Source organism: Mus caroli, chromosome 7 (genome assembly GCF_900094665.2).
Source record: "Mus caroli chromosome 7, CAROLI_EIJ_v1.1, whole genome shotgun sequence".
Classification (NCBI taxonomy): domain Eukaryota; kingdom Metazoa; phylum Chordata; class Mammalia; order Rodentia; family Muridae; genus Mus; species Mus caroli.
Window position 1 is genome coordinate 48,717,742 of NC_034576.1, and position 13,586 is coordinate 48,731,327.

The window sequence follows — 13,586 nt, forward strand, 5'->3', positions numbered from 1 at the left end:
AGGAAGCTCGTGGCAGCCACTGAAACAGAGAGCATGGAGGAACATAGTTTCCTAGCTCTCGCTTGTGTACAGTTGACAAAGCCAGCCAGCATGGCTATCTTGTGACTCAGCATGGTCTCTCACAGTGCAGCATGCCTCCTGCTAGCTCTGCCCTTGCTCCTGGGCACTGGGACTACAGGCAGCTACCACAGCTGCCCAGCTTTTCTGTGGGCTCTGGGGATCCTAACTCCATGCTGCTCAGACAAGCACTACCCACTGAGCAATCTTCCCCTGAAATGCACTGACTTTAATATTTCTCATATGTATAAAATCTTCGAAGGCTGGGTTCCGCCTCACAGCTCTTCCTTTGTTTGATCCTTGGTTTCCTTTCGTCCATGAAAAATCTAGAAGTTACTTGTCCCCTGACTCTGCCTCAGCAAACTCACCATGGCACATCCCCTCAGTAGTACAATCTCCTGCCGAGGCCATACTCCCCTCAAGACCAGTGGCTTGTGCTTGCTCTGAGAAGCCACCCTGCCACCTCTGTCTCCTTTCTTCCATTTGCTGCGTCCCCAATTCCTTTGTCACCCCTCTGAGACAGAGTTTATTCCTCTCCCACGCCTCTGTCTGAGACTTCTCCCCCAGGGACTACAGACATTCTGTTGGGTCTGACATGGTCGTGTTCAGATTTCCTTATTCGTTCATTCGTTTGTCTGCGCCTTAGTTTTTCTGTAGACAGGGTCTCACTATGTAGCCCTGGCTGTCTTAGAATTCACTATGTAATGCAGCCTGGCCTCAAACTTTCAGAGATTGGCTACTTCTGCCTCTTAGGTTCTACAATTAAAGGCATGCACCACAATTCCTGGTTCCTTTCCTTGTTTGTCTTTCTTCTGTAAATGTGACTGCATCACAAGTGTCCTCGCCTTAGGAGTCCTCCCCAGTTACACTTCCCAGGTGAAAAGCAGTTATCAACTTGAGTCCTGGCCCTGCTGTGATCCAGCTGGTTTCCCCGCAGAGGGTGCGGTAAGGACAGGGCAGAATGAGACTGATTTTGTCTACTTGGCTTCTTTTTGGATGGTGTTGCTGAAACACCCCAGAATCCCTCATTCTCAATTTTTAGGAGTAGCAAAATCCAAGTCTGCTGCACAGATTCAGTGGTAGTCCAGCTAGATTACCTAAGGGATTCAGATTTACCTGTCTTACCTGTCCATGGCTTGCGCTGACTGCCACAGCAGGGCAGAGCGCCCTGTCCAGAGGCTGCTGGAACCCTAGCTGAGCTGATTGCCATGGGGTTTAGCTGGATGCTAGACTCCAAACCCTTGACTGACACCTCAGTGTGTTGCCTTTGTCTCGTGACCCCTAATGGGCTTTCCCTTCTGATCAGCGGCCTACATCATATGCTTGGCACCCTCATCCTACTGAGGTATGCCCTAACTCATTCCTGCAGCTGCTCATCTCCTGGTCTGCTTTCTACCACCTGTCCCTTCACTGATAGAAGGGTTTCCTGGAGCTCTTTAACTTTCTGCCTCTGGCAACCCAGATCTCATACCCCCAGGGGCCCACCCCAGCAGCCTCTACCCTGTTGTACTGCGTGAGACCTGTGCACTTAGTTCGTGGCTATTTCCACAGCGATGTTCAGATCTCAAGGCTCCCACCTAACCCACCAATCATGTCACCCCCTTCTCACCTCCCAGGCCTTGCCCCTCAGCTACCACTTTCCTTAGTCATTGGGAAGCTGAACCCACAGAGTCCCAGCAAGTGATGAAGATCAGAAGCCTCAGGGTCACCTTGGATCCTGCCAGATATACAAAAACTCAGGCTCCCCACCAGATCTGCTGTGTCATTTGTGGGTACCATGAAAACCAGAAATGTGGGTGCCCCAGTATATAAAGTATTTAGAATTTCAAGACTGAGAAAACAGATTAATAAGCCAAGAGCAGTTGCCTTTCCCAAGCAAGAGACTCTGTTCTTACAGGTGCACATAGGGCTTCCTCGGGCACAGAGGAGGTCCACTGAGCTCCAAGGCATCCCCAAACTCCTTCTGAGGGACTCCACAAAGCCTCACCCATCTATGAAATGGGACAATTCACTAAGAAAAATTACCACATACACGGGGTTGGAAATACTATAAAGACTCAGATTTGGCTGCCCAATGGGTAGCGGAATGCAGACACGTGGAGGTTTTAAGATTGCTTTTGAGAAAGACTCTTACAATGTAGCCTGGGCTGGCATGAAATTCATGGTGATATTGCTGCTCTATGCCCCTAAGAGGCTTGTGCCACCACGGCAATAAGCAGAGTCACTTGCATGGGAAGGTTTCGACTGGGCAAGTCCTCTACAGTAAAAACATGATGATGCTAAACCCCTTCAAAGAACAACCAAGCAGGCCTTTTGCATTTCCTTACTAGGAAAACCTAGGTAAATCCTAGATTTACCTGTGACCTTGATGTAAAAGAGATTTTCAGTCTTCTGGTCCTTATCATAGAGAACCTAGGACAGAATCCGGACAGTGTGAGCTGGTGACTTACAAGGTAAAGGACTTGTTAGAGTTGAACAGGAAGCTACCCAGGGATGTCAATGTACATAGAGCACACAAGCCCTAGGGGACCCTGCTGGGGGCCCAGTGCTGGTGTGACTGGACCAGGATCACGCTGTGTATCTCCTACAACATTTCCAAGGCGATCACTGCTTAGGTCCTGGGTTTACAATAAACTAGCCCAGTGAAAGGAAGAACACTGGCTGCTCTTCCAGGGAACCTGGGTTCAAATCCCAGTACCAACATTGTGGCTCAAAGCTTCCTGTACCTCTAGTTCCAGGATATCCAAAGGTTCCTTTGCACCCCACACATCTGGTAGCACAGATGCATATGCATACAAATTACTCGACATAATATTTTAAAAATATGTATCTTACAAAGGAAAAAAAAAAAAGAACACCCACAGGGCAGTGGGGGTGCAGACCTTTCTTTCCAGCAGAGGTGGGTGGGTCTTTGTGAGTCCAAGACCAGCCTGCTCCACAGAACAAGCTCCACGACAGCCAGAGCTATACAGAGCAACCCTGCCTCCATAAACCAACCCCTGCAACAACGCTGTATCTGAACTGAGGAATGACATAGGATGTAACCAGGTGGAAGCAGGTTAATAAGCCCCAGAGTACAGAATCCAAGTCAGGTCAGCGTCTGAGCTGCTGGGGTGACAGTCACATTGCTAGGCTGAGACCAAAGCTGCTTCCCTATTCATGTGCTCAGATTGTCCGCTGGCAGAAAGGATGGTCTTCAAAAGGCCCTGCGCTGCCCCAGCAGGCGGGCTAGGCAGGAAGTAGTGGGGGTTTTACATTACTAGCAAAAGGGGAAATGACCAATGGAGAACAGCACAGACAGACGATCAGAGGGTTTAACTAATCTCATTAAAAGTGAGGCTAGGGGGAAGGAGGGCATAGGGACAAGGCTTTACACAATGACAAGTCTCACAGGTGCAGGAAATTACTCACGTCAGGGTTTGACTTGCCCCTCCCTCCAGTTCCCTAAACACATTTTCTATTGGTATGGTGACTGCCAGGGGAGACAGTTATATTCCGAATTCTAACGGCAGCTAGCATGACCCATCTACCTGTTCTACATGCTAGTGTCAGCCCTTAGCCAGGACAGGTGGCTCCACACTGTTTCAAGGAGCCAGTCCTATGGCAGAGCTCTCTACCTTTTAACCCACAAAATCAAAAACTTAAAAAAACAAATATAGAACCTTCCCTTAGGTCATTGGGGTGGGGGTGGGGAGAGATATCCAGACCCAAGCAGTCGGCCTCATTAGCAGTCTTCTGGCGGCTCTATCACTCCATCATGGTCAGAGTTCAGATCTGGACACAAAATGACATTGAGGCAACCACCCAGCAAGTGTGCCTGGAACTTCTCAGCAAACGGCAGCTGTATTTGAAAACACTGCCTCGTGTTCAGATGGGAACGTTTGGCTGAAGAGGATTTTCTTTTCTCTTTGCCTTGGAAGATTAAGTCAGTGGGCGTGGGCTAGGAATACTGTTTGGGAAATGAGCCTTGTGGTCACTTGCCCTCGGAGGGGATATGATGACACGATCGATGGCAGCCGTGCCAGTTCCTGCTGTCTGCTTGCCTTGAGGTGTGCTGTAGACCATCTTTTAGCCACTGCCTAGTGACTGAAGCTGAAAGTAAAGGAGAGCTCTCTACTGTTACCTCAGTCCAGTCTCATGGTCAGCTTCAGCCTACACATCCACAAGCCAGGTGCTGCGGTGGGGAGGACTGCCACAGCCCACAAAACTCGAAACCACCCCGTGAAGCCTTCAGTCTACTAGGCCAGACCATATCCAAGGTCATGCGTAATTAAGGCAGAATGTGTGGCTTCTCTGATTTGTTATAAATTGGGAAAAAGAAACAGGTCACTCATTCAGTGTATCTAACACTACTCCACACTGGATTTACCTAATATCTTCCTTCTAATTGCTCTAAAATAAATCTCATATCCATGTTCTGCTTAAAGAAAACCTTCATCATTTATCACCAACATAATAGGCTACATAAAGCTTCATAAATGACAATCTAGCTACATGGCTTGGCTAATACAATTATTTGTTATAATTTATGTTAGTTCGTGGCTTTCTCTTACTATAGCTTTTTAAAATAAAATTTTAAAGTATGTGTGATGGCACATACCCTTAATCCCAACATTCAGGAGGCAGAGGCAAGTAGATATTTAAAGTTGAGACAGCCTGGTATACCTACATGTTCCAGGCTAGCGAGGGTTATAAATTAAGACACTGTTTCCACAAAAAAAAAAAAAAGAAAGAAAGAAAGAAAAAGAAAAAAAGAAAGAAAGAAAGAAAGGAATGAAGGAAAAAGTGCATAACTCAATAAAAAAAAAAATAAAACAGAGGGCATCACCCGCTCTTCAAAATTACAGACAATATATTTCCAGGGGTTAGTCAGCACATATAGGCTTAGATTAGAAAATATCAAATACATACTGGAAAAACACTTGAAACTGAGCTCAACTCAGATATGGGCAGTTTTATTTAAAACTCTAGTTTGGAGATTCAGGATTTATTACATAAGCCAACAAGGATGATGTCATCGTTCCAGGTCCTAACTCAGTAGGAAAAAGTATTGAACTCCAGTTTATAATGTTAGTTATCTGTCTTCCTGTACCAAAGCTTCTGCCCCCTACAGATCTGCATCAGTAGAAACCAATTCCCTGATTCACTGTGTTCACAAAGAATCCCACCCAGCAGGGAGCGCCCCCAGGCTGCTTCCAGTGAAGGACAGCCCACTGCTTCCTTGAGAAACTCTGAGGTCACAGAGCCACAAAAGCCAAGGGCTGGCCAGGCGGTGATGAGACATCAGCAGCTGCAGCAGCGCGGCGGTCTGCAGATGGCATGGTTTGGGGTGTCCTCTTCCCTTCTGTGCCAAAGCCCTCTGCAGGGTCGAGAGCAGGATTCCACTTGGTCAAAGTAGATCCCCCACTAGGCCTGCTGTGACCAGAGGAAGCGGTCACACTTCTCAAGCATGCCTTGTATCAGCGCTCTGAAATCCCACAGAAAGAAACAAATTCAGTTGTCCTCATGCGTTCTTAATAACAAATTAAAAACTCTGTACACTTAAGAGGATTCAAAACACTGGTTCTGTGATCCAACGACCCAGGCTGAAGCCAGCAGAGTGGGTGGGGCATCATGACTCAGGGAATTAGAATGTTGGCCATGCACAGATGAGCCTCAGGTTCAATGCCCAGTGTTGGGGGGGAAAAAGGAAGGGATCAACAGAATGAACCAGCAACCTGGAATGGAAGAAAATATACGCAAATCCTACCTGGTAACAGGTACTTATACTTCGAATGTGGTGGAATTCCACAACTAAATTATCAACCTGATTCTAAAATGGGCAATGAACTCAGTTATTTCTCCAAAGACAGATATCAAAACCAGTAAGCACAAATGTTCATTCAGCATCAATCGTCATTAGGAAAATGCAAACCAGCTAAGCAACTCTACTGCAAAATCCTAAAACTTTTAAACTTGAGTAACTGTTCCGAGTCCAGAGACTAAGAAGGCTGAAATGCCTCTGTTCTCAGACATATCAGAGAGGGGACCGTCAAGCTATCCTGTCACCAGTGCACCTAGATGAGGCATCTGGGACGCTCAAACTCAACAGAAGCAGAATGGAGGTAGCCAGGGAATGGGACGCAAGGCCTGTTTCATAGCTATAGTGCCCCAGTTCACAGAAGAGAACACAGTGGAGACCAGCTGCATAGCAGCGTGCATGCACTAGATGACTAAATGCTCCAGACAGTAATTTCCCATGGGTTTGCTTTCCTTTTCTTTCCTTTTTTACAACACAGTCATTACTGCTATACAGCCAGGCTGGCCTGAAGCTGCTGATCCTCCTGTCTCAGTATCTATCCCCAGGGCTGAGATTACAGGTGTGTGCCAGCATGCTTGCCTTGCTTTTGTTGTTTCCACCATATCTATTTTACCACGAATAGAAGAAAAACTTGATTAAAATATTTGTGTGTGTGTGCACACGTGTGTACACGCTCGAATGCATGCATATATATACATAAATACTTTGCTTTGTTTATTAACTGGATATTGAACCCAAGGCTTCATGCATGATAAGTGTTCTGCCACTAAGCTACATCCCCAGCCTTTTTTCACTTTTGAGACAGGATTTCACTAAATCACCCTGGGTGTCTTTGAACTCATGGTTCTCCTGCCCTGGCCTTCTATGGAGCTAGCTCATAGGCCCAAGCTATCAGGCCTGGCAATGTCAAAATCATTCAAAGAACCGAGGACGTACAGTATTGGGGCCCTCGTCCTAACTAACTGAAGAGTATCTTGATCACGATTATGAGTAAATTGTACTTTGGCCTCCTCTTTTACACCATGGTCAGCAGACACACCTCAGTCTCCTCGTGTGCTAGGGAAGGAGGGAGCAGGCTACATGACCTCTGCACTCCCATCTGTCCACCTCTGCGAATCTGCGAGAGTCTGGGCGCCCCGGCATCACAGAGAGTGCATGACAGGCTGGCATTACCTCTGCCTTCTCTCAGCAATCCTCAGGATGTCACAGGTTCTGGTGAACTTTTCTGACAACTCAAGAGCCAGACCACACTCCTGTAGCAGTGACCAGGCCCGATCTGGGCCCATGGCCTTAGCTAAGAGGAGGGCCACATTCTCCACGTTGATAGGGGCTGGCCCATCACTGAGGCTCCCGTTTAGTGACTCCTGGGGAGCTGGCCTTGTGCTCCTGGTCTGTAGTAGATGTAGGAGAAGCTTCCATTCCTCCAAGGTCTCAGGGATCCACCCTGCACACAGAAACAACAGTGGTGTTGGCCACAAAGCACACAGGCTCCATCCACGAAGCCTCAGAACTGTAAGAACTCTTAAAGCACACTCAAGAACGGGGTCTCTTCACCTCAGCGCAAACCTCTCTGACACACAGAACTAAAACTTATCCTCAAACTTCCTTGAATTTCAACGAGGAGTAAAACAGACACAACCCCACAATCAGGTTAGTAAAGGCCTTACATACATAAACAAATCGCTACTTACACACCATGTTAAGTGTACTAAGGGAAAGAATGGTGAACTTTAGGACTGTGGGCATCGCTCAGAGCATCTGAGAAACGTTCTGCGATAAGCAACACGTGAGCAAGAGCTAAGCCAGGCAGAAGGGCACAGGCGGGAGGGTGCATGCTTATGTCTTGCATGGCGTCCAAACGAGGAGTAGGAGCAGGCAGGGAGTGCAGAGGATTGTACTTATGTCACAGGCGACACAGAAGGTAATGTGACACCGCAAAGAACCAGCTGAGTTAAGCGGATGTTTAAAAGCCTACACTGAGCCAGCAGTGGTGGCAGACGCCCTTAATCTCAGCACTCAGGAGGCAGGTGGATCTCTGAGTTCAAGGCTGGCCTAGTCTACTGAACAAGTTCCAGGACAGCCAGGGCTGATACACAGTGAAACCCTGTCTCGAAAAACATAAAACAAAAAACAAAACACAACACAACACAACAGCCTATGTGACATGTGGCAGTGCGGTAAGGATGACAGGTCAGGCCAGGCCACAGCACCGGCTAACAGTATGAACTACGTCGTATAGGTTCCGTGCAAGGGCCTTCAGGGCAGGAGCCACACTGCTCAACTGTTGCTAAGATTTACTTTACTGCTGTGTGTGTGTGTACATGCTCACAGGCATGCATGCATGCAAGATGTACACACATGCATTACTGTGAGAACATGTGCACGGGTGTCCAGAGAAGCCAGAAGAGGGAGTCAAGAGTCCCTGGAGCTGCAGTTGTGGGCAAGTATGATCCACTGAACATGGGGCCATGGGAACCAAACTCTTTCCTGCTGGGCCACCTTGCCAGGCTTTTTTTTTTTTTTTTTTTTTTTAAATTTGTCTGCCTGTTTGTTTAAGAATCATTCTGGCAGCTGAAACAAAAAGTGCTTTAAAGTGGGCAAGAATAAAAGCCAGTTGTACAGGCATGAGAGTGTCTATCCCAAGAGTCTGTTGTCTCATTTACAACAGTGTACGGGAAACATGGCGTATTATGCCTAAAACAGTAAGCAGTTGCTAAATAGGAAAGATGCCAGAATATGCCAAAGAGTAGGTAAAGCCCCCACAATTTTAACGGCTATCATGGTTATGTAGACAACCACTGAAAGGTTCAGGGTTGCTTACTGAAAGTGAGGACAGGCTTGCAGAACAGCACAAAGAGGAGTGAGCACGGGGTTTACATACCATTGTCCCCTTCCATCAGGCTTATGTCATTCAGATACACAATGTTGGTGAAGGCCTCCCTCCTCCTCTCCAGCTCCAGACAGAGGGTAAGATATCCAGGCCAGAAACTTAAAGGGGCGGAAGTTGATGAAAGGAGGAAGGACAGTGAGTGTCTGTGACCCGCACTGCCCACATTAGCCACACGTGCTCAGTAAGCTTAAGGTAAAAGTCAGTAAAAATTAAAACACAGGCTTCGTTTGTTGTTTTGAGATAAGTCCTTTTTTAAAAAAATTTTTTATTTATTAAAAAACCTTTCATTTTTTTTCTGTATATGGCATTTTGCATACATGTGAGTCTGTGCACCATATGTATGCCTGCTGACCAAGGGGGTGGGGGGAGAGAAATAGGTACTAGACCCCCTTGAACTGGAGTTATAGACAGTTGTAAATTGTCATGTGAATGCTTGTTTACATATAATGTACATGCCTGGTACCCCCAAATGCCAGAAGAGGGCATCAGATCCTCTGAAACTAAAATTACATTAGTTGTGAACTGCCAAGTAGGTGCTAGAAATGAGGTCTTTTGCAAGAGTAGCAAGTATCTTAACCACCGAGCCATCTCTCCAGTCTGCAAAAATCAGTTTTGTAATTAAAAATTGATGGTCACATGTCCCTAGTGGCTAGTACAGCAGAATATTTCCACTATCACACAAACTTCTGTTCAATAGCCTTGATTTAAAGAACTTAAGAAACAAAGCTTTATGTACTTTGCTAGTAGCTTTTAATTTTATTTATGTATATGGCTACTTTGCCTGCATGTATGTCTGGTGCCTGTGGAGGCTAGAAGAGAATGTCAGATCCCCCAGAAATTGCCAAGGCTGGTCTGTTGCCATGGACTGTAATGCAAATATACTGACCCTGGTCGCCCCCAGGGATGAGGAGATTGTCACACAGACCAAGTGATGCTATGTAACCTTGCCCCCAAGTTATCCCTAATTGGTGAATAAAGATGCCTACAGCCTGCAGCTGGGCAGAAGAAAAACAGGCTGGGCAGTGTTTTGGTTCCCAGGCTGGGGGTCTGAGACAGGGACCACGAGGAGAGGAGAGAAGGTGGAGAGAGAAGACACCATTGGGTAGGTGAGTCATGAAAATATGCCCATGAGAGCTGGCCAATTGCAGTAAAGAGCTGCCCAGATGGAACTTGAGACGTGGCAGGTTATAAGGTGAGGTTATTGATGGGGAAGCAGATCCTAATAGCTTCCAGGACAGACCTCTGCCCAGCTCTAGTACATTAGAGGCTTATCATAAATATAAAATATAAAGGTAAAAGTAAATATAAATATAAAAGTTCGGGCTGGTGAGATGGCTCAGTGGGTAAGAGCACCCGACTGCTCTTCCGAAGGTCCAGAGTTCAAATCCCAGCAACCACATGGTGGCTCACAACCATCCTTAACGAGATCTGGTGCCCTCTTCTGGAGTGTCTGAAAACAGCTACAGTGTACTTACATATAATAAATAAATAAATCTTTAAAAAAAAAATATAAAAGTTCTGTGTCTTTTATTAGGAACTAAATGATCTAAGGTGGGGGAGGGGTAGAAACCTCCGATTGAGTTTAAATAATTAATAGAACAAGAATTGAAATTACAGATGGATGTACTGAGAATCAAACCTGGATCCTCTGGAAAAGTAGCCAGTGCTCTTAACCTCTGAACCAGGCCCTACTTTTATGAGTTTAAACATTCAAAACAAATCTCAACCCATGGACTTTTCCTTGGCACTGTCCCCATTCAGCAGTCCAGCATCCTTAGTAAAAAATGCAACCCTTTCTGCAGGCTTTGCTTTCTCCTGCATGACACTAGATACAATCTCCATAGAGTCTAAAAGGGGCCAGAGAGACGGCTTAGCAGGTTGGGGCACTTGCTGCATAGCTTGACAACCTGACTTCAATCTCTAGGACCAACTCTAGAAGACTGTTGTCTGACCTCCACACAGACGACATGGCATGGACACACCCCCGCCCATACCTGCCACCTGGCCAGTCTCATCCCTCAATATCAATGAACAAGTAAGTATCACACAGTCGCCATCGTGTGAGTTCCATCTAAGGGGAAAGGAAGACAGAGGTCCCTCTAAAAGATTCCGCTTCCGGTGGAGCAGAAGCCAAGCTCAGGGACAGTGACCAACCCTCTCAGGAATGTGTGGGTTTTCCCTCAGCAGACCCACCCAGCCAACAGCTTCCAGGGCTGACCCCCAACCTTTCCTCCTCCTGAGCACCTCCTCCAGGGAGCCTAATCTGATTTCTGCCTTCGTGGAAATGTTTTAGCTACTGTGACTGGCATGGACATAATACATAACAACCTACACACTAGCTACAGCAACTAGGCAAAGGGCACACAGAGAACTCACAGGGCCATTCACTCCTTTGTATAATACAGGAACAAACTTTCAAAGCAAGCTTGTGTTTACTATCACTTAAGACATGTGGCTGGGGAGACGGCTCAGCAGTTAAGATTCCTGGCTGCTTTTACACAGGACTTGGGTTCCATACTTAGTACCTACGTCATGGCTAACTCCGTTACAACCTGATGTAACACAGTTACGTCTCCTGGTCTCTGGCGCACAAACATTCACGAAGGCAGAAGAGCCAAACACAGAAAATAAAAATGTTAGTACTTTTGTAGAAGGTGCATTTACATTGTAGTATTAAATTGGATCCTTGCATAATAAAGCCACCAATGCAGGGCCTTAACTAGAGGCTTATCTGTGGATCCCAATCTCCACACCAGTATCTATAAACACCCTCACTTACCCGTAAGACCTACAGATGTCAGTCATTTTCTCTTTGGTCATAAAGTCTGCAGGAAGTTTAATCAGAAGAAGAATCAGCTGACTATAACCCCAGGAAAGCAAGTGTGAATGGGGCCTACAAAAACAACAAAAATACAGCCAATTAGACAGGAAATAAACCCTACAAAGTACCTTAGAATCATCTAGTAGGTAGGACTACAGTTGAAGCATATTTCAATATGTCCAAATATTTCTCTCGTGCTCTTAAAACATTAAAAAGAGCTACTTTTCTTAAAACTTGTTCATCTTGAAATGAAGCAAGCAAGCAAACAAACAAACACACACCAGAAATAGGGACTGAGGGTGTAACTCAGTGTTAGGGTACCTGTCTAGTATGTAGATACTGAGTTTAATCATAATAGCAATCAAAACCCGGAGTGTATCACTCACAGCCACTATGGGTCTTCCTAGGCTTTCTGCCAAGGAGGAAATCAAATAAAACAGACATTTGCCAGGAGGCAGTGCTTTCAAAAGCGCTTTCTTTAGAGGAAAATACAAGGACTGTCTCTGAGTTACATACTGGTGGGTTTTTTGTTTTTGTTTTATTCAGATTCTATTTTTTTCAAATCCTACTGGTACATTTTTAAACTAATTAGCATGTCTTTTGAAAGAAAACACAAACACACACACATTTTTCTTTCAGATAGGCTAACCCGGGGTTCACTGTGGGTCTGTAAAAGAGCTGCAGACAGGCTAGCTTAATTCTTTGAAGTTATGTGCACATTTTTACATGAGTGTGCATTTTCCTGAATGGAATTGTGGGATCCATATAGGGTCTGTAAGCTCCCAAGTGTTTAGAACCACTAGGATTTACAAGGTTATGTGCGCTCATTGCTCCCGCTACGCGGTTAAGCTTTCCTACTGCTGTTCCTACAGTGGGTGAACATGTCAGACTGCTTGCTTACCTGGGATGCCCTTCATCATCCACTGTACTTGTGCTTGGTGGAGCATCATGGGACACTGCCAAAAGCAGCCATTCAAGTCTTAAAGACTCTGGTTGTAGAAGGAACTCAAGGAAGGATGGCCTGAGAGCAAGTTGGAGAGAAAACAAAGTGTGGGGATGTAAAGAAAATGATAGCTCCGCTATTGAGAGTACCAGTCTGCTAAAGGAGTAACCACGCTGTAAGACAATGAGGAAAAGCTAAAGGGGGGTAGGTGCCAGGAGGTCAGTGTGACAAACAGAAAGGAAAAGTTCTCAGTCTAATAATGAAATGGGAGTTTACTGCTATGGAGCAGAGAAATGATGGCCCCACCTGGGAGAGGAGAAGCAGGAATCGATCACTGAGGAGAGCTGGGCCACTACACTGAAAAGCACTCACTGGTGGGGGGGCGGGGACTGACACATGTTTGTCTGCCTTAGCTGAAGCCCTGCTATGCCAAGAATGTATTTCCTTTTTGGAAATTATTCTATTTTATATGTGTGTTGCCTACCTATATGTGCACCACATGTATGCACTACCCTCAGGTCCCTCGAGAGGGCCTCAGACCTCCTATAACTGGAGCTACAGACTGCTGTAAACTGTCATGTGACTGTTGGGAGTAGAGCCTGGGTCCTCTGCAAGAGCAGCAAGTGCTCTTAACTGCTGAGCCACCTCGACAGCACAAAGGACTTAATCGTCCACAGAGAATCTGAGACCTTCTCGGAGAGAGGCGGTGAAGTGTGGTATGTGTGCATCTGCGGTGTGTATGGTGGGAGAAAGGGGATTAAAACTCCCCAAATCGCCATCTTCCAGAGTAGCTGACAGTGAAAACGTGACAAGTGGTGACAGAGACCACACACGCCCTCTCACCACTGGTCCTCCGGCCTGGACTTCACCAGACTGTCTAGATAGGCCAAGAACTGAGCAGGATGATGAAGGCAAAGCTGCGCGATGTCGGAGGGCGAAATGGACGGATAAAACTTGCTGCAAGCTCGAAGGGCAGACTCCCCAAATCTATCATACAACCTGCACTTGAAAACAGAGCACGTCAGTCTCCAACTTCAGTGCCATCATATGGCTCGGTCATACTTAGCACTCATTA

General features: G+C 46.3%; 1 protein-coding gene across 2 annotated transcripts in view; it reads right to left on the reverse strand.

Annotated features, from left to right (window-relative positions):
- Positions 1-4,991: 4,991 nt before the first annotated feature.
- The window catches only part of Hps5 (HPS5 biogenesis of lysosomal organelles complex 2 subunit 2), a 36,043-nt gene continuing 27,448 nt past the window's right edge, over positions 4,992-13,586 (reverse strand). For both annotated transcript variants that reach the window (XM_021166117.2, XM_021166115.2), the window contains exons 18-23: positions 13,355-13,510; positions 12,470-12,589; positions 11,527-11,640; positions 8,739-8,845; positions 7,031-7,301; positions 4,992-5,524 (exon numbers count right to left, since the gene is read on the reverse strand). In XM_021166117.2, the coding sequence (XP_021021776.1) occupies positions 5,464-5,524; positions 7,031-7,301; positions 8,739-8,845; positions 11,527-11,640; positions 12,470-12,589; positions 13,355-13,510 (829 nt within the window). In that variant the 3' untranslated portion in view covers positions 4,992-5,463. The remainder of the gene's footprint in view (positions 5,525-7,030; positions 7,302-8,738; positions 8,846-11,526; positions 11,641-12,469; positions 12,590-13,354; positions 13,511-13,586) is intronic.